The 21098-nt window shown below is 37.0% G+C and overlaps 2 protein-coding genes across 2 annotated transcripts; both read left to right on the top strand.

The window, feature by feature from the left end:
- Positions 1-1658: 1658 nt before the first annotated feature.
- srxn1 (sulfiredoxin 1 homolog (S. cerevisiae)) lies at positions 1659-3412 on the top strand. Its single transcript, XM_060882301.1, has 2 exons — positions 1659-1912; positions 2782-3412. Exons 1-2 carry the CDS (start codon positions 1688-1690, stop codon positions 2989-2991), a joined length of 435 nt encoding a protein of 144 aa, XP_060738284.1. The 5' UTR covers positions 1659-1687; the 3' UTR covers positions 2992-3412.
- Positions 3413-19124: 15712 nt separating this feature from the next.
- On the top strand, positions 19125-20788 carry tcf15 (transcription factor 15). Its single transcript, XM_060881646.1, has 2 exons — positions 19125-19800; positions 20422-20788. Exons 1-2 carry the CDS (start codon positions 19318-19320, stop codon positions 20485-20487), a joined length of 549 nt encoding a protein of 182 aa, XP_060737629.1. The 5' UTR covers positions 19125-19317; the 3' UTR covers positions 20488-20788.
- Positions 20789-21098: the final 310 nt, after the last annotated feature.

Below are 21098 nucleotides of genomic sequence, written 5' to 3'. Positions count from 1 at the left end.
GCTACTACAATTTATAAATCAATCATGTGCATATCCAGCTTGATAAATTACTGCTTGTCTTCTTTTATCTGCAATGAAGTTACATTTTAGCAAAAAATTTAAAGATGTAAAAAGCTCCTTTAAGTGTGAAAGGACTATTTTGATGTGCAAGTTTTCAGGCATAATTCCACAGATGAAGATAAATGACTGCATTTCAGTGACCCAAGATTTATTATGCCCACTCATTAGTCATCTCTCACTGTAATGCATAAATAAAACGAAAAGTGCAGTTCTGAGATTTCACAGATCATTTAGAACTTATGCGAGCAAATGAGCATGACTGTTACCATGGAGATAGAGTCGAAAGATTTGTTTAAAAAATATGGAATGATTGTTTCAATTGACAAGTGAGTGAATCTTTGCAAATTGTCTCAGTCACACAGTCCCCTATCTAACAAAAAGATTTTTTGAAAAATGAGACAAAACAAAGTAAATGATGTAGCAAAGAGTTCCAGTGTTAGATTTTATGAGTTGATTTATGCTTTATTAGCTTAAGTGTATTTCAGTTTAAGAAAATAAGGGTCATTTAAAGCAGGTGTATTCGGGTGTGCTCAAAAGTGTCTAAACTGAAAAAAGCCATATCAGAATTTACAATTTCGGCTGAAAACAAACATTTAAACTATATTATGGTGTTGCACCTTTCAATAGTGTGTGGTCATTTGCCTGCGATGCCTTGTGTCTGATGACTAAAAACTGATCTCCTTGCTTAAAAAAATGATACCTTTGGTCTGATTTGAAACATCTGGGCTGATCCAAAAACTCCATTATAACCATCAAACCAGATCAGTTAACCAGCGGATGCTAATGACAAGCTAAAACTAACTTACAGGCTATTTTTTATTTAATCAGAAATATTTTTCTAAAAAAAAAACTGTTATTTAAAAAAAAACAAATATGTTATTTATTATACAAAAAATATGCTTTTATGTTTATGTTTTCCAACCAGTGGAAGTCTTGTGGGTTTTATCATCCACTTCAGTTTTCCTGGGCAGCTAACCAGCAAGCCTGTTGTCTACTGTAAATGTTTATGTTTGCCAATAAAAGTGCAAGTGCTTTACATTAACAGTGCTATCTGGAGAAGCTTCTACTGCTCTGATGCCACAATATTTAATGTGTCCTTTTTATATGTTAGACAGAATGTTACCCAAAAACTAGGATTCATGAGAAATGTTTTGAAAAGTGCTTAACGTAATTAACTGTTACAGTATATAGCTGTAATTATTTTGCTAACATTGAGTTTAATGACAATACAGTTAATAATGCAGCTGTATTGTGGTAGCTTTAGCCTAGTGGTTAAGGCGCTGAACTACTACTCAGAAGGTTGTGAGGTCGATTCCCAAGTTCACCAAGCAGCCACTGTTGGGCCCCTGAGCAAGGCCCTTAACCCTCAGTTGTATAAAAATGAGATATCACCGTTTGGTAGTCGGCTTTAAAAGCCTGAATATGATGTTTCGTCCCTACATTGTCAGACGCATGCTTTATCATTACGACGCCAATATGTCTGTATCATTTAATAGCTTCTATGAAACCCCACATTACTCTACAGTACAAGCGGACGATTTGAGACGCGCCCATAGTTTTACGCATGCGTAGCACGGCGCAAAACAGACTTCCGGGTTTCTTGTTTCTAAATGACGAGTTAGGAGTGATGCTGCAAACTTCTGCGTTTATTTACAGTAGCCTTAAAGTTCATTTTCTACGACAGTTTTCGCTTAGCAGTCAGCACAGTATGGGAAGTTTAAAAAACGAAAACCGGTCGATTCATTCTGACAACCTTAAAGAAGTTCATAACATCCCAATGGACGTGATTATTCGACCCATTCCTCCTGTTTTAGATGAAGAGAAAGTTCAAAGCCTCATGAACACTATAAAGGTACATTTACTGCTTTAATTGCCACCTTCATGGTTGTGTTTTTACTACTATGTTAGGAAATGATATAATGCTATAACCTCACCTGTAACTAAGTTTGCCTTAGTGGTTCATTTAGAGCAAAAACAAATGGATGATGGATGATGTGTGATGTACGTAGTAGCTAAACCTTGTAATAGTATGTATAGTAATATAGTCTCTGAAACTTGTAATTGTATGTATAGTAATATAGTCTCTGAACCTTGTAATAGTATGTATAGTAATATAGTCTCTGAACCTTGTAATTGTATGTATAGTAATATAGTCTCTGAACCTTGTAATAGTATGTATAGTAATATAGTCTCTGAACCTTGTAATAGTATGTATAGTAATATAGTATCTGAACCTTGTAATAGTATGTATAGTAATATAGTATATGAACCTTGTAATAGTATGTATAGTAATATAGTCTCTGAACCTTGTAATTGTATGTATAGTAATATAGTCTCTGAACCTTGTAATAGTATGTATAGTAATATAGTATATGAACCTTGTAATAGTATGTATAGTAATATAGTCTCTGAACCTTGTAATTGTATGTATAGTAATATAGTCTCTGAACCTTGTAATAGTATGTATAGTAATATAGTATATGAACCTTGTAATTGTATGTATAGTAATATAGTCTCTGAACCTTGTAATAGTATGTATAGTAATATAGTATATGAACCTTGTAATAGTATGTATAGTAATATAGTCTCTGAACCTTGTAATAGTATGTATAGTAATATAGTCTCTGAACCTTGTAATAGTATGTATAGTAATATAGTCTCTGAACCTTGTAATTGTATGTATTTTCATCCGAATTGAAATCTGTATCTGTATTTTCACAGGAGACCTCAGACATCAGAGTTGTCCCTCCAATAGATGTGTTGTGGATCACAGGAGAAAGAGGAGGAAATTATTACTACTCTTTTGGTGGCTGTCATAGATTTGCTGCTTACCAGAGACTACAGATGAAATTCATCCCAGCCAAGATAATCAAATCCAACACATCTGACCTGCGCACCTATTTGGGAGCTTCAACGCCTAATCTACAGTGACTACAGTTATAATGGATAGTTGTTGGCTGAATCCATATCTACAGGAAGTTGACACATGCAAATAGCTGTAAGAATGAAGGAACAAGGTTTAACAAGGCTACATCCACCTGAACATGTAATTTATTTCAAAATCATTTCTGTATTCTGTATTTCTTTACCCCTTTCCATGAATACATTGTAAGACAGAATTTTACTGAAAGAATTGTGGTCTGATCAAAACTTATTTTTTTAAAACCTTTGACAAAGCCATTTCAAATGCAGTTTCATGTTTATGTGAGTTTGAGAATATGCAAGTCATGAAAGTCCTATCAAATCTCTACATTTCCAACTGCAACTCTGGTTATTTATGCTTTCCAAATTGTTTTGTGCTATACTTGAGCTGTCAGGAGGGATTCATCTACTGATAAACCTAACTTTGAATCACATGGTTTTTTTTAAACATGGGGAAACACATAATTACTACACATGTCGTAAGTCTGTAGCTGTAGTACCTGTATCCTCCACGTGGTGGTACTGTTGCTCTGTTCAGCGTAGATTTATTTTGTTACAGATTAATTTCTGTGTTGATTACAGCCTATGCAGTAAAGTAAAATATAAACCATATTCAAATTTGCAATTATAATTCAATAGGAAACTGAAAAGCCATAAAAATGTAATCTATGCTAATATATCTGATATGACTATGTTTGTTTAAATTGTCTTTTTTTTTTACATACTGTTTTGTACCATCATGACCTATTTTTCAAACTACATTATCTTAAAAAAACATGACGTGTAAATATAGCAGCAGTCCTCAGAAGTCTGGCTTTCATATCCTGCAACAATCACAAATCACTTCAGACATCTCAAGGTATGAATGGTCACACTATAACTCTGGACTATTTCTGCCAAATTGAGTAGGGATAAGGATGCTTTGTCAGTGATATGAAGCTGGACCCAGTCCTGTAGTGTACAACTTTGACATTTTCATGTAATGGATTTATATTTATCTTTTCTTAGAGACTGACATCAATGAAGACCAAAATATGCAGCCCACTACAGCTTCACATTAGTTATTCAGTGCTTTATTTGGGCTTATTAGTATAATTCAGCTCAATCACTTTTTTTTTTTTTTTTTTTGTGCTTTTAATAAAGAATTGACAGAAATCTGGATGTAGAATCCCTAATGTGCAAAACAAAGAAGACAGTGGTGAGGAAAAACTCGAGACGACATCAGGAAGAAATCTAGAGAGGAATGAGACTCAAAAGGGAATCTCCTGGTTGACAGCAGATAGTGGGATTATAAATCATTACTCTTCTGCAGCTGCACACTATAACGTGTTGAAAGGATGTGCAGTATGAGGACGTTGTAAATAGGAGTGCAGTGAGGAGTACAGGACAGTCTTTATGGATACAGCAGCAGTTTTAAGGTACAAAACTACAGTATACAAGTGAAATAGTCCACTGAAACAATGGGAGAGACTTGTGCATATACAGTTTTTGGTAAATGTATTTAGTGTGACCACATTTGTGAGTCACAAGTACAGATGTTCCATGCAGGAGAAGTATTCAGATGAATCAGGTATGTCATGCATGATGCATGGATTGCATTGGAGGCCAAGATGAGCCACAGCAACATATACTGTACGCCAAATTTGCATACTGGAGCAGGATACGTTTGAGGTCATATGTCATGAGAACTCAGCTATGTATTTTTTCTTCCAGATCATACACTGGACTGGACAGGGAAAAAAAAACGAACACTGCAACTCTGATGATGTTAAACTTCTATATATAGACAGGTTTAGAGTCTGGACCCCCAGATTCCCAGACTGCTGTTTGTTTGCAACAGAAATGATCTGTAAATGGGGTTATTATGTTTTCAGCTTTATATCAGGTGTATGCATGTATACTGGTACTAATTCTGAAAGTATGCTGTAAATAAGAAATCTGATATCCCACAGGCATTAAATAAGTAACTACAAGATACAAAACTGATAAACACGAAGCAAATGGACACTAGGAACAACATGGTATTGAAATTCTAATACTATATTGTATTCTGATTATACTCTTATCAATCATTAATTTAATTTCATTCTGTAATTTTGACCATTATTTGCCAACAAAAGTGACAATATAAAAATATTTGAAAAACTTTTAAAAGTGCTTCATCTGTTCCACTCAATGAGACTGTATATCTGTCATTTGAAGGCATTTGACCTTTTCATCTGGGTGTTACATGTGTTCCTAATGACAGGGTGTATCCAATAAACTCTCAGGTGTGTGTGTGTGTGTCTCAGTGTAAGTGCAAGTGAGAGAGATGTGGGGTGGGGAGTGCAGTGGACATGAGCACATGCAAAAGGAATCTTTCCACAATTCAAGGTTCTTCCTTTGGCCCTTTTGGCCTTAGGTTACCTCTCTGTTCGGTCTTCTGGAAAAAAAAAAAAAGAAAAAGCGCTCAATACTGAAGTTGCCCTGTTATGCAGAATAATTAATGAAACAGTAAAATAGGAACCTGACAGTTTAGTATCAATGTATTTAGTTTATAGTATATAGTTTATCTCCTAATTATATCAACTTGATTGTTTTAAGCTTTGATAAAATCCTCATAAAAATATAATCACTTGATTGCGGAGTCTGATTAGCCAATAATTTGTGTATTTAACAGTCCTAATTATTTTCCAGATATCGTATATGCTCGACAAATGACTTGTTCATCTACATTTAAATTTTCTTGAACTGTTTTCCAGTGAAACCTGCTGATTATCATAGAAATTATGGATAATTCAAGCCTAAGTTGAGTGTTTTTACAGGCAGATTTGGCTTGGCCTTTCTGCTCTGTTGTTTCTGGCAGTCTGTGCTATGGAATATTCAGCTTTAAACATTTAGCAGAAAATGTAACCTAGCCATAAATCGGAAAGCAAGTCAGTGAGAGATTTGTAGATATGATATTTGTAGGAAAGTTGTAGATATGATACATTCTCAACAACAAATTACCTGCTGCTACATTCACTGAGAACTTACACTCATACAGACCATACTAGTTATTTGCTGATCTGTCAGTTTATTATGTAACTTAAATGTTTGCAAAAATTGTACATTGTACATCGTGTCTAGTAGACCAGTTAGACCAACATTTTTGCAAGTGTTCAGTATGCATTAGAATGGGTAAAAAGAGTGACTATTGTGACTCTACTGTAAGTGGAGCTTCAAACTTGGACCACAAGCCAGTCTACAGTATGTCTGATAACTTCTGTACATTTTTAGATTTAGAATCTTGAAGGTTGATGACTTCACTTCTGCACTTTGGTTTACAGAGATAAAGCCAACTTTTGAACACTTTTGAACACTGTAACACTGTTTTTACTTTTGTAAGATAAATCAGTAAATCATAAATTAGATACTTACCTGGCAGGAGCAATACCATGATCAAAATGGTGGTTTGCCCAAAGAGAGGCTTAGCGGTTAAAGGCACTGGATTGTTGATTGGAAGATTGGGGTTCAAGCCACAACAATGCCAAACTGCCCACGTACTGCCCTTGAGCAAAGCCCTTAATCCGCTTTGTTCCAGGAAAGCAATATCATGGCTGACCCTGTGCTCCGGGTCAAACTTCCAAAGTTGGGATATGTGAAGAAGGAATTTCACTGTGCTGTAATGTATGTGTGACAAGTAAAGGCTTCTTCTCCTCCTTCAAGTGTGGTGGTTGTTAATTTTTTAATCGGTTTTAATCTCTGTGCACAGCTACATGATTGCACATTTGTGCTATGCTTTTCTGCCCCTGTTTTGTCCGTGACGTCTTACATCAGTAACATCAGTCACTGAACTAAAATGGAAAGTCACGTCTTAAAAATTATTAAAGAGTTTTGTTACATCTTTTTGGCAACAGTCATCTGCCATGTCAGTCGAATTCCCTCTTTCTGATCTTGGCTGTTGTCTGAATTGGCAAATGCTAGAAGTCTGGCTTGCACATGGTATTATAGTAAGTAAGATCTCTTTAACTGCTGACATTCTGAGCTTGGCGTGAAAACCCTGTGGACAATAACAGCTAGTGGATTGTTCAGATAAATAGATGGGCCATAACCCACTCACATTCAACATACTGAATGTCATCTCAGAGTGCACCACTTGTCTCAAATTAGCCGAAGACTATGTCAGGCACCAAGGATAGTAGTGAAAAACAAGAAAGCATGTCTCAAGTGGCCACAATAACATTAATACTTGAATATTTTGGAACTATGCTTTATGGTGGTCATGCCACTCTGTTTGTGCAGGAATTGTTTTCTTGGAAGACAGAAAAAGATTCCTAGGGCCCCGTACATATTGAGGAATGCTTAAATGGTGTGTTGGAGCACTGCTGCTGATCAACTTCGTTTCTTCATGGTTATAGCTGCTACAGTTTATCCACACTCACATGGACACTTCCAGCATTAAAGTTTGCCATGTGCCAGTTCATGTAAAAAAAAGCTCTTATTTGTTGCATACAGTATGTTTCATTACAGCAATTAATTTGGCACCCCTGAAGCAGAGTTAAGGGCCCTTGTGGACCTGACATACCCAGTGAGCCACCACTGCATTAATCACTGAGCTCTATCAAGTCTCATTAGGATGTTTGTAGCAAGACTGTAGCTGTGCAAGAACATTCCAGCACAAAACATCCAGCATCGGGTCGAAGCCATGCCCTGGTGAATTAATTGTCTTTTAAAATACCTAATAAACTAATAACTTATGGCAGATTGCTATTTTGTTAACCAATAACCCTCATTTCACAGATATTAATCCCTTTATGGACAATGTTTGTGCAACACCAGAACAGTGGTCTCGTAAAGCACAGCTCTAAGCTGTGTGTATACATTACACAACTTTAGTAAAAGTTCTGGAAGCTTTGTAGCTGAAAAAGAAAAGATTTGTCTTTCTGAATTTAATGAGCAGGAATCCACAGCCTGCAGCAAATAAAAAAATGTGTTGCTTTGGGTAAATTCCCTTGACTGCCTTTTCTGTTTCCAGGCAACTGAACCAAGAATACATGTGCAAATGTGACTGTCCCCATAAATGTAGTTATATACAGTCCACCAGAAGGGACAGTTTTTATTTGTACAGTTTATCAACAAATAATAACTGATATATAAAACTTAGATAAATCAATATTTTTGATAAATGGTATGATTTTAAATATATTCTAATATTAGCCTAGTGGTATAGCTACAGGACAGGTACAGTAGGCTATTGCTTGTGGCCCACTGAAGACTGACACTAAGTTCATTAAAGCAAACCTTTGGGACTAACAATGGATCCTTAAAAATGATTAAAGATGACAACTACAGACTATGTCATGTATGGTTAATCATTCATCATTTTGTCAAGTCAAGTCAAGTGTGCAGCTATCTTGAGTTGGCCGTTGGTGTAGTACAAGCAGCATTAGTTTTTTAGCTAGCTTTCTTGTCAAAATTCATTGTATTGCTCAAGTAGCCTTGAAAGCTTGGATTATTAATGTACAGATTTTTTAACAAATATTTTTAATATAATATAACATTTAACATAGCACAACTAGCTTGAGCTTCTAGAATATACTGTATATATATCCTTTATAAAGGCATCTGATTAACACACATTTATATGACATGCAATTCCAAATTGCCCTTTGTTTGGACACCATTTGCGGTTTGGCCATCTTTTGATATTGACTTAATGTCTCATGCTGATTACTGCTGCCTTTTTGCCTTAATGATTAATAATCAGGTGGTTTACACTTAATCAATAATCCTGATCTTTGGTAAATAATAAATAAAAGTTTAAAAAATTTATGGATAGAAAATGTCTGCCTCAAACACACACACACACACACACACACACACACACACACACACACACACACACACACACACACTGGTTTTAGTTTTTAATTTAGATGGTAAGTCGGTGCCACTTTCAAGGAGCTAACATGTTAACAACAACTAGCTGAATGATAATAGGTAGCATTATACAAACTGAATTAGATACAACACACAACTCAGAACAGACACATTACAATAAAGCCTCATTCTTGCCGTAACATCTGTTAAAGGTTAGATTTGTTAAGAATTTAGATCATCTGGAAACTGTGATGCTAAAATATCACCTTAAAACTTGAAAATATATTATTATAGAGAAATGTAAATGTTTAGTGTCTGAAAATGTAAGTAGAAAGAAAAGATTTTTCTATTGAAGTGTAGTGAGTAAAGGTCAGACATATTAGGTGAAAATTTCAAAACATTTAATTACTTACTTTATTTTTTACTTGATTAATTACTAATAATGAATTACCCTCCTGGTTAAAGGACAATAAGTGACATGTTTTACGTAAGTTCAAGTAAATCTGCCCTTACAGTGGCTAAAGCTGTAATCACTACACTAAGTTCAATACAACTCAGGGAAGAAGGTTTAGACCTGCAACTGGAGATCTTGTAGGTTCTCTCAGGAAGATAACAAAGACTTTCCACCACAACAGATAGGCCCCTGGGGTCCAGACCCGGCTATGTGTCTCCCCATGAGGGACTTCAGGAAGTGGAGGGGGCCCAGGCCCCCAGCATGCCGCAGCTGATCAACTGTAAATTTCTGGCCAAAGAATTGTCGCGTGTAAGAAGACTTCCTGTGGCTCGTTGACTGTCTGGAAGTAACCCTATCCTCAATGGACTCTTGACACGCAAAACCTTTACTTTATCCACAGACAGAAAGGATGAGAGTGAAAGAGACAGCCACTAAAGTGGGGGCTTGGGGTTGCACCTGCTACTTTTTGTGGAGACTTGAAATGAACTTCAGTAGAAGTTCTATCTATTAAGATTTGGCCCCTAGGGGTGATTTTGGACCAGTGCTTTACAGAATGCTCTCCACCACCTCCACCTCCACCTCCACCACCAGCATCAAAACACTGATTGAAGGGATATCCTCTGGATGAATGGTGTCCAATGCTTCAGGACAGATTTAGAGACCTTCAGAACCTGTGCCAAATTGTACTGAATCTGTGTGTTACAGCTTACACCTTCCAAATTTTTTTAAAACTCTTTGTACATCTGGCCCCAAAGAAGACACCTGTTATTGCCTATGAACATGGCAGTCTGTGGCATAACTCTACCCCTCTGATCTTTACGGGGGTCAGACATGTCATACTGCAATGTTTTCAGTGTACGAGACCTGTGTGTGTGGTTGTGTGAAGGGGAAAGTAAAAGAACCAGCTAGAGCCTGCCTGTTCTTTCTTGTTGTGATCCCTACTCCCAAATGACTAGTAAATGTAAGACCCTGTAATTTCCCCTTAAAAAGGACCCCAGATCACTTTACAACACCAAATAGCCATCACTGGCATTCTAAAGTCTTGCTCTATAAAGTGTGTTGGCTAAATGAATGTTGGCTGAAACACGGTTTCATACACACACAACAGTGTCTCTAACACACGGTGGCTCCTCTGTGCAGAGGGGAGCATTTAATAATGTTACACCTAATTAGTGCATTTATTACTTTGGTACATGTGATAGGAATATGAAATTGAATTAAAGTAAACATGTAGATAGTAAAAAAGACTAATGTAAAATAATCATTAATAAAACCACTTAATGTATTTTAATTAAATAACGGTTCACAATTATTGAGCACTTGATGAGACTGAAAAATATAGAGCAAGGAATCTGAGAGACTCCTCAATACAGAATCATTTCAGAATCATTCCAACATCATAGACCCTCTCTTCTAGCGTATTGTATTGTCTGTTTACAGACATGCACTTTATGTGAATAGGTTAATTTTACCTTAGTAGCCCTTAATTGTGTGTTGTCTTATGTAGCTCTATGTCATTTGTAGCACCAGGGTACTGGAGGAAGCTTCTTGACTTGACGTGATGTGGACTATAGACTTCTGTTGTACTAGGTGAACTTTAACCTTGTAAATTTATAAGGCTTTAAAATTGAAATCTGTAAAAAAAAAATTACTCACTCACTCACTCACTCACTCACTCACCTTCTACCGCTTATCCGAACTACCTCGGGTCACAGGGAGCCTGTGCCTATCTCAGGCGTCATCGGGCATCAAGGCAGGATACACCCTGGATGGAGTGCCAACCCATCACAGGGCACACACACACACTCTCATTCACTCACACACTCACACACTACAGACAATTTTCCAGAGATGCCAATCAACCTACCATGCATGTCTTTGGACCGGGGGAGGAAACCGGAGTACCCGGAGGAAACCCCCAAGGCACGGGGAGAACATGCAAACTCCACACACACAAGGTGGAGGCGGGAATCGAACCCCGACCCTGGCGGTGTGAGGCAAACGTGCTAACCACTAAGCCACCGTGCCCTCAAAAAAAAAAAAAATTAATAAATAAAAAAATAAAAAAAAAAATTTATAAAATAAAATAAAATAAAAATAATTAATTAATTAATAAATGAAGGTTGGACATTGGTCATGTTCTCTTAGATCTATAGAAAAAAACTGCAAAGAGCTGCTAATTATAACTGCATTCTTAACATTCCTTGTTTAACATGCCTGAAAAAAATATTTACCTACAGTAACAAGTGATGCATCGTCTCCAAAATCACATGACAGCAGGATTCTCAATTGCGCTAATGCATGATTACGATGCTGTACAATCACAATGCAGTGTGTCGTATTTGGCCACGTAAATGCTTTACTAATGCCTATACCTATGCCTTTTCTTTTTCTTTGTGGTTTTACAGTACTTTGGGTTTCCTCTATTAAATTCACACAGCATGGACTGTAACACCAACTTCCTGCTTTGCAGCTTATCCATTGGTTCCACTTAATAACACTGCATCCCAAATTTGAGAATGTCCCCCTTTTCTCTCAAGCCATGTAATGTGCAGCAGACTGACTCTTACCGTGTGTCTTGGTTGAACGTTTGCACTAGGTTGCACACGATGAATTTTATTTGGCTAGGACAACTTAGCCCTGTGTTGTTTTATATAGCACCATGGTCCTGGAGAAACATGGTTTCATTTCATGTACTGCGTTAGCTATATATGGTTGAAATGACAATAAAGCTTCTTGACTCTTGACTTGAATTATGATTCTGCTGCTTTATTTAAAGGTTTATTTATCTACTGGGATGAATTATAGATCTCAGTATGTGGTGATGGGGTCAGATAGATACGAGGGTAGAGGATCATAAATGGGTTTCCTTTTCCTGTTCATTTTCCGGAAGGATCCTGCCAGTGACCCTTACCTGTCAAGGTCAATGACCTGTGAATACAGAACCTGTCTCGGACAGGTCCATGCTTTGTGCTCATACACTGCACTTCTGTGCACAGACCAATCTGCCTGCTAGCTGATGGTAACATCCACAAGGAATTACTATGCATCATAGCTAACTAACCACACACACACATGCATGCACACACATACATATATACATACATGGTCAACTGCCTATACTTCCTCTCAACATGCAAAAAAATGCAAGGGGCCCTCTGCTAATGCTGTGAAAAATGAGTTGTCCCGAACACACATTATGTTTTTACTCACACACACATGGCCACAGCATGCACCATGAGAGTGATTAATCACAGACTGTTTGACCCAGGTCATTCAAAGCTTGGTTTAACTTAAAGCAGATTTGCTATGAAACACATTCATGCGCAGCAGTTAGATATGACATTACTAATAATTCTTTTATAGTGTGTATTTTTCACTTGATTGGCAGATTAACAATATTAATAAGAATAATAATTAGTAAACAAATGAAATGTATTATATAATAATGAAATATGAGAGACATGAAAGGCAAGGTTTTAAAATAGTTCATTACAAATCTAGCTAAAGCATAACAGGATGCTATTTGCATAACAGGATGATCATTACTTAGCTGTGAAGAATGTTAGTGGCTGTTCAGCTTCCCCTCCCCATTAGGAGCCACTCTCACACTCCTGGAAGTGAGGTAGATGAGGTGTTGGCTTTACAAGCCCAGGCTGGAAAGGTGTGTGTTTAGTGAGGTGTGTTTCCAGGGGTGGTAAGGGGGTCATACATGGTGATGGAGTAAATTTGGGAAATTCCCGCCATATACGTTTTGAGCCCTTTGCATACGGAAATACACACACCAACACCTGTTCCTTTCACTCAGAGACATTACACTCTCCCCTAATGTGGTGTAATATAGAAGTATCACTGAGCTCACTAAGCTTTCTCTCTCTCTCTCTCTCTCTCTCTCTCTCTCTCTCTCTCTCTCTCTCTCTCTCTCTTTCTCTCTCTCTCACACTCTGTCCAGTTACTCTGCCTCTAAAGCACTACGACTGGTAGAAGTTTGGCTCCCTGCTGAGCTCAATAAATAGCTGAATGGCACTAATGACACTTAAGGCTGATAGTGTGTTTGCACAGCTTTACACTTTCTTTACTACAAAGGCCTGACACATTTTAGTCACAGTAAACATGGTTTGACTTTTCCTGCTTATTCCTTTCCACAATTACATAAAACTTGTCATAGAAAAATTACTATCATTAAATACAATATGTCTAAAATGCCAGACATTTTGATTGTTTGTGGGTTTAGATCTAATGCTCTAACTCTTCCAAAAATACACAGAAAGACATTTGGTGTTTCTTGTAAAAAAACATTTACTTTATGTACTTCTTCTTTCTAATAAGGAAGCTTAAAGCCTACTGAACAAACACTTGGTATTCTTTTTGGATTATTGTTGCACCTTCACCTTTTTTTTTTTACAATATCTTCAAAAGAGAAAAATATAGACACTGGTAATGGAACAATTGTTTATAGCTATTAATGAAAGTGATAAGAACACAATGTATTTTTATCCCAAAATAACAAGAAGATTAGAGAAGTATAATGTTTTTGAATTTTTGCAGATCATGATGATCAGTATCCTTCAAAACACAGTCTAGTCTAATTCAATCTAGTTTAGTATAATTCTAATTCTAATTCAGTCTACTTCAACATAATGTATATATTTACATCAGCATGTTCGTCTTCTTATTGTTATTAATTAGTTGCACAACCTGTTTTGGAAAAGAGATACATGGGTGTCTGAAATATTGTCCTGACTAGATACGGCAAATGATTCTCTAAAGGAGCTCCTACAGTATATTCACTGTCTCTCAGCTTGTCAGTAAAGCAGAGGTGAACGTAGCTCCTGGTTGCACTACTGTGATTAATGTGGTATTTACGATCACTGACAATCATTGGGATCACTGTACCCACCATGCCCTTTGACTCCTGTCGCTCGTATAAACGCCCGGGTAGATGATGAGATGGTTTTGGACGTCTGATGGTTTGTGTTTGTAGCGGGGGGCAGTTTGTTGGTGCAGCTGAGGGGACAGAGTGCTGTGGTTTGAAGTGACACTGTGGCATGTTTGTCGAAGCACCCCATTAGTGACATCTTACAAGAGAGAGAGAGAGAGAGAACTAGAGATAGCCTGGAAGCCATTTGCCTCCCATGCTCCTGTCCTCCTGATTCCCTCTCTTTGCTTTATGAAAGCTATAACTTTCAGTGTGTGAGGTAGCTCAAAAATTGACTGCTTGCTTGCACGCCAGCTTGCACTTTCATATACATAAATTTTACATTTACAGTCTTTTTCACACATTTTTCTCCACTTCATTTTCTCTCCACATATGTACACTTTAACATCTGCCTCGTATTTATTTACCCAACACTTAACTTTCCCCAGTTCTACAAACAAACCTGCACTCCAGGGGATCTGCTTGGACTCTGGCTGCTCTGACTACTGCAGGCTCAGAGAAATCCTAGTATTTCAACACCATGCTGACCGGCCACACAAGAACTTCTGACCGTGAAGCTTCTATAATACTAAAGCAACAACCAGCATGCAACTGTGGCTCTGCAGTGAATTACTGTTAGTCCCTGGGCTAATCATGTAGGTGACTCTCAATCTAAACAAGAAGATTTTTTCTAACCCTGTAAACCTGTGGGAATTCTGGGAGTATTTTAAGATCATTGTAAATGGCACCACGTTGTGTGGCTAAACAGTGGTGGATAACAATGTTAAACCAACATCACACACTCTGACCTCTGACAAATCTACCAACTTTTCTGTTAGGCAAATTACAGGAAAAGAGATTTAGTAAAGAAATGATCATTTATGCCCAGATTATTAGTGTGTTTGTCAGCCAGACTTGTCCCAGAAAACCAGTTTCCTAAGGTGCTCTCATTATGCTATGCTATGTCAACGTTAAAGTGCAGAAACTTGACTGTAGTCTACCTTCGTTACAAGGGTTTATAAAGTACACCTTTGGGTAATATGGAGAGAATTTTGGGGGAAAAAATTAACTCAGCATTTATATATAGTTATTCTTAGTTTTCACTTTGTCCTGGTTATGTCTTGGTGAATCAAGAGCCTATCCCAGGAATATGGTGCACCATGTACAATCACATTTCTGCAGTTATGCACACCTAGGGGCACATTAGCATATCCAATCATCTCCTGGGAGGTAGGAGGAAACCAGAGAACCCTGAAGAAAATGCACATGGACACTGGGAGAATGTATTGCACACAGGCAGTAACCTGTGCCCAGGATCACAGCAGGAACATGTACTACCCCAAAATGACCTAGGTGTAGAATTCTGATTCGCATCATTATCTAAAAATAATGATCAATATTAACTAAAAATAAAGCCTGCCATAACAACTCTCTGTCTCTATTTATGTTCATATGTAGGCATGCCGGATGACTGACAACTTCTCCATACTGCTTTGGGGCCCTCCTTGCACATACTGGAAAATGTCTACATTATCTTTTTGGAAAGCCTGTGGATCAGAGGCTAGTTGAGAATTAGATGCTACAGACCTCATGGAATAACTCTTTGACCTTGTCTCTGTCTGGAAGTCATCTGCTAAAAAAAATGACAACATTAATAAAAACGCTGGAAAAATTTATTAAATGGGTGAATGCAGAATGGCGGAAGGTTTCCAGCGGAAATGACCGGAGCCTAGGTTCTCAGACGTGCAGTATCTCCAAAATCATCACAAGCCACTTGAGAGAGCATCACTTTGAACTGTGAGCTTAAGAGCTTCCACAATGGTGCATTTGGGAGAAAAGGCCCAGAGCAGTGACTCTGGAGCAAGTGCATGCGTGCGGGTGTGTTTTAGCTTTGCAGAATTGGACCCTTGATGCTTTGAGAGAATGCAAATTGTATTTGCAGTAGCACTTTATCAATCCAAAGCCAAGGCAGACTCGTCTGATGGATTTTGCACACAGCCTTGTCTGGGTTATGATAAATGCTGGCAAAAATTCTCCTTCTGCTTATCTAAATAAGATAAGTTTCATAAGCATACTTTTACTTTTCACACTTTCTTTATAGCACAATTTTTAAACTTTTGCTCAAAAGTCAAAAATAAGTATTTCAGTGGTAAAAGTGGTGTATTAAAGTATTTAAGTAATCATTTTATGCTCATTACCAGTCTGTAAGCTGTAGGTCTTATGTACAAACTGCTACATTTATAGTAAAAGTAAAATACTCACATAAAATCTCATTATAACACTTTAAAAGTCTTAATACTTATAATTTGGATATTTTAATTTAATTTTAATATCTGAACTGCTAAATAATATAACGGTTTGTGGAAAATTACAAATACTTTACATTTCACTGAACCTGCTTAAAATTCCTATCAAATTTATAAGGAAATTCTGGATATTAAGGGCTCTTTTTTGACATAATACTGTAAAAATGTGATTTAAAAGGTCATATAAAAACACTGCAGCTTCGTTTAAGCCACCATTAATGTGCCTCCTGAAATTTTAGAAAAATAGTTATTTTAGAGTTCAGAGTTTAGAATTTTATACAGAAACAGACAATGTATTTAAATGCTGATAACCCAATTAAATACTGTAAAATGTCATATGTATATATCATTTAATAAATACTTAACATGCTATGTTAGAATTTGTTAATGTACACTTTATGGAATAGAAAAGCTCTCATTCTAATTAGGTACTTATATTAGGTAATTAGGTTATATATATAATATTCTTCTTATAAAATGCTTCTTATAAAAATAATATATGCTTCTTCTTATAAAAATAATAATATGCTTCTTATAAAAATGTGCTAAAAAATCTTTACAGTGCATTTTATTATTTTAGTCACTTTAACACAACATTGTGTATAGTTATATTAAGCGATGCAATATCAGTGGAAAAGTAATATGTTAAATATTATAACGCCAACCAAAATAGCTTTATATGTGACCTGAAGAAATGAACTTACATCTGAAGCACACAAGCTGAGAGAGGCTAAAGTTGAAAAGGCATAGGTCAGAGCTTTTAGTCATTCATTTCTATTGAGAAACAGCATGTGAGCCTACAATCATGTCACATCAGCCTAGTCATACCAGCACATTCATTCCTCATGGGGATTCAGACATCTTATAGACTTTTCCTCATCCATCCTCTCTCTTTCTCTCATGTATCTGCAATGTCAGGGGGAAATTGTATGAGTGAATCATACAGCAAGCTTTTAACTCAGTTGAGTTTGAGAACCCCAGAGGTCCATGAACCAAAAAAAAAAAAATGCAGTCTGTCTGTAATTTTTTTCTGTTGAGTCAGTGGTGTAAACCAAAGTTATGATATTTATTACAGTTTTTTTTTTTTTATTAGCCTGTTTAGCTTGTCCCTTTTAATTGAATGAGTTTAATCCAACCCCAGTAATTTGCAATAAATGTCATTTTGGTTTTGACGTTTTGGAAAGTCAGAAATAAAAAGCTCTTTGACTACAAAGAAATAACTAAAATATTTTTCTACAAATTTAAATGTTTATGAAACACATCTTGACTACTCGATTACTTTAACTGAATGGAAATTTCTATATTAATACAATGAAGGGAAAAAATAATGGAAATAAATCTGTTTCTACCAAATATTTGGGTCTGTGTGCCTGAAAGTTTTGTGATATTGTGGGCTAATAGTGAAAGAAAGAGAGAGAGAGAAAGAGTGAGAGTGTGTGTGTGTGTGTGAGAAAGAGTGTGTGTGTGTGTGAGAGAGAGAGAGAGAGAGAGAGAGAGAGAGAGTGTGAGAGAGAGAGAAAGAGAGAGAGAGAGAGAGAGAGAGAGAGAGAGATGCCCTCCTGCAGGTCTTGTCCATGCTGCTGTCACTGAGGGAAAGTAAACGGCGCTGCGGGGCTGCAGCAGCTTAACGTGTCTGAACATTAGCTATTTCATAAAGAGAATGGTTCGTGAGCATAAATTATTTACAATAAATACGAAAAAACACTTCATCGGTCAGTGTTTGTGTACCTATTTGTAAATCATACAGGCAGATGTAGAGATGAGAACGGGCCTGAAATATGGACCATATTGCAGCATGTTAACCGTGTGACGCTCCTCAAGCTAATAAAATGTTCTATAAATCTAAGCAAACTGTCTATCATCTAACTGCATGGGACATGTCAGTATCTATCTATCTATCTATCTATCTATCTATCTATCTATCTATCTATCTATCTATCTATCTATCTATCTATCTGTCTGTCTGTCTATCTATCTATCTATCTATCTATCTATCTATCTATCTATCTATGAGGACGTTGCTGAAATAGCTGCTGATTTGTGGAGCATTATGATTTGTGAGGGTACAAACTTTTGGAGGTGACACTAACGCGTCAAATGGCCCAACAGCGCAATGACGCGCTAAACATTCACGACTGCAGCTTCACACCAAAAGTTAGCTTTTCCAAATGGATACCAAACGTTTTCTAATCAGCAGGTTTGTCTATGCGCTTGGTCCTCGTCTCTTGAGCAAAATGTGTATTCGTTCTTTATTATTCAAAGTGTTTATAGTGTAAGGATGAGATGATAACAACAAGAACAACAATAATAATAATAATAACAACAATAAAAATAACAACAGCAATAATAATAATAATAATAATAATAATAATAATAATAATAATTTGTCTTCTTCTTCTTCTTCTTCTTCTTCTTCTTCTTCTTCTTCTTCTTATTATTATTATTATTATTATTTAGCCAAAACTTGAACACTAAATAATGCTCTGTCATAAAGCTCTTTAAATGATCATTGTTATTTTATGTGTTAGTTCGGCAGTGTGTTTATTTGCATGCTTGGTCCCGGCTCCTCCCCTCTGTCTATAAGACCGTGCGCTATGACACGCTGACAGCAGCTGCGCGTTACACGGAATGTACTAGAGGAAACTGATAAGAAGGATAAATATTCATGTCTAGCTGAAAACACACCGAGCTCTGAGTTTGCACAAAGTTTGAGTAGCTAGTGCATGAAAGACAGCCTAAAGGCTACTGACGTCTTCTGTTTCTTGGACACCGTGGATACTTTACATTAGGTTTAATAGTAGAACAAATCGGTTTTAATGATGGCCTTTGCCATGCTGCGGCCGATGGCGACTCACCTCGCGTACCCGGACCACAGCATGCTGTCTGAGGACGATGAGACGCGCAGTGAGAGCGACGGCAGCTCGGAGCAGAGTTACGGCTGCTGCTCGGAGAAGCGGCGGCGAGTGTCGCGCAAACCGTCTGTGGGCGGCGTGCTCATCGTTAAACAGAGGAACGCGGCTAACGCGCGGGAACGCGACCGCACGCAAAGTGTCAACACCGCCTTCACGGCATTACGGACTCTCATACCCACGGAGCCGGTAGACAGGAAGCTCTCCAAGATCGAAACTCTGCGCCTTGCTTCCAGCTACATCTCCCACCTAGCCAACGTGCTGCTCATAGGAGACAGTGGCGAGGACGCGCAGCCGTGTTTAAGCGCCGGTTGCAGCGTACAGGGAGAAACCGGAGGCAAACAACCACGAACCATCTGCACCTTCTGCCTCAGCAACCAGAGAAAAGGAGTAAGGAAACACTGTGTTTAAATGCACTCTTGACTTGTTTATTCACAGGAGGGCTAAAAACAATTCCCCTCTGTTTATTTACCCCACATTGCTGTACTATAATTGTACTATAATTCTAACCATTTTGACAAGATCGAAACATGGACATATTATTTAAATCTTTGGAAAATTCTAATTACAACTCTTAATTTTATATTTTTCCATGGGAAGCCATATGAACAAACGTTAAATGTGTAATCTAGATATGTCATTTCTACAACTTTGTAACTGACCCAATAGGCACCATAACGTTTGAGTGATAGCTCAGTTATTGGTATAAAGTTTCATTTAGACACTTATAATACACTTTGTTATTATTATATATTGTTATAACACATGAAGACATAGTTGTCATTTAAAGAGAAAGTTACATTTAGCCACATTAATAATAATAATAATAATAATAATAATAATAATAATAATCATCTTCTTCTTCTTCTTCTTCTTCTTCTTCTTCTTCTTATTATTATTATTATTATCATAATAATAATAATAATAATAATAATAATAATAATAATAATAATTTGCATGAATAAACATGTCGTGTTACACATTCTAAAGTCATGCTCATGTTATTTGCAGGTAAAAGACGGTAAAGATTGTCTCAGAATGCGGGGAATCAGTGCCCTGCGCATGAGCCGCCGGTAGCCGGTAGAAGTAAAGGTGGCCAAACTCAGGGAGCATGGAGAAAAAAGAGAGGAAAACAGAGAGCAGGAGAGAGAGCGAGAGAGAGGCGCACGAGAAGAGGCGCACCGAGAGCTTGCGCTGGAGCACGCAGAGACTCAAGGACTCGTAAGAGATTCAAAAGACAGCTCTTTATTGATTTCTTTCATGTATTTGAACTTTTCATGCAGTGCATAAACTTTTGTGTTGTTCTAAAGAGAATTTATAGATTTTTCTACAAAAATTGTGTGAATCCCACAATGAATAAAGTATATTTTTTATCAGATTTCAGCGTGCATGGTTTCATTGCATGATTAATGACGTATGGATGTAACAGGGCAACATAGCAATGACTTAGGAACTGATCAAGATATTGATTGCTATTTAACTTGTGTGGTATTCAAACAGCTTTTGTTTTTATATTTATTTATCCATGGCTTATATTTATTCTGCTATAATAGACAATTTCTGTGGATTTTCCTATTATTAAGTGCTGTGCAGTAAGTCCTATACAATGAATTAATATAATTGTATTTACAGCCATTTGTATGTTACTGAATTTCAGCAGACTTCAATTAGCTGGCCTCATTTTATTT

Source organism: Tachysurus vachellii, chromosome 11, assembly GCF_030014155.1.
Source record: "Tachysurus vachellii isolate PV-2020 chromosome 11, HZAU_Pvac_v1, whole genome shotgun sequence".
Lineage (NCBI taxonomy): Eukaryota > Metazoa > Chordata > Actinopteri > Siluriformes > Bagridae > Tachysurus > Tachysurus vachellii.
The sequence above is the reverse complement of the archived record's forward strand: the minus strand, read 5'-3'. Positions and strand labels throughout refer to the sequence as shown.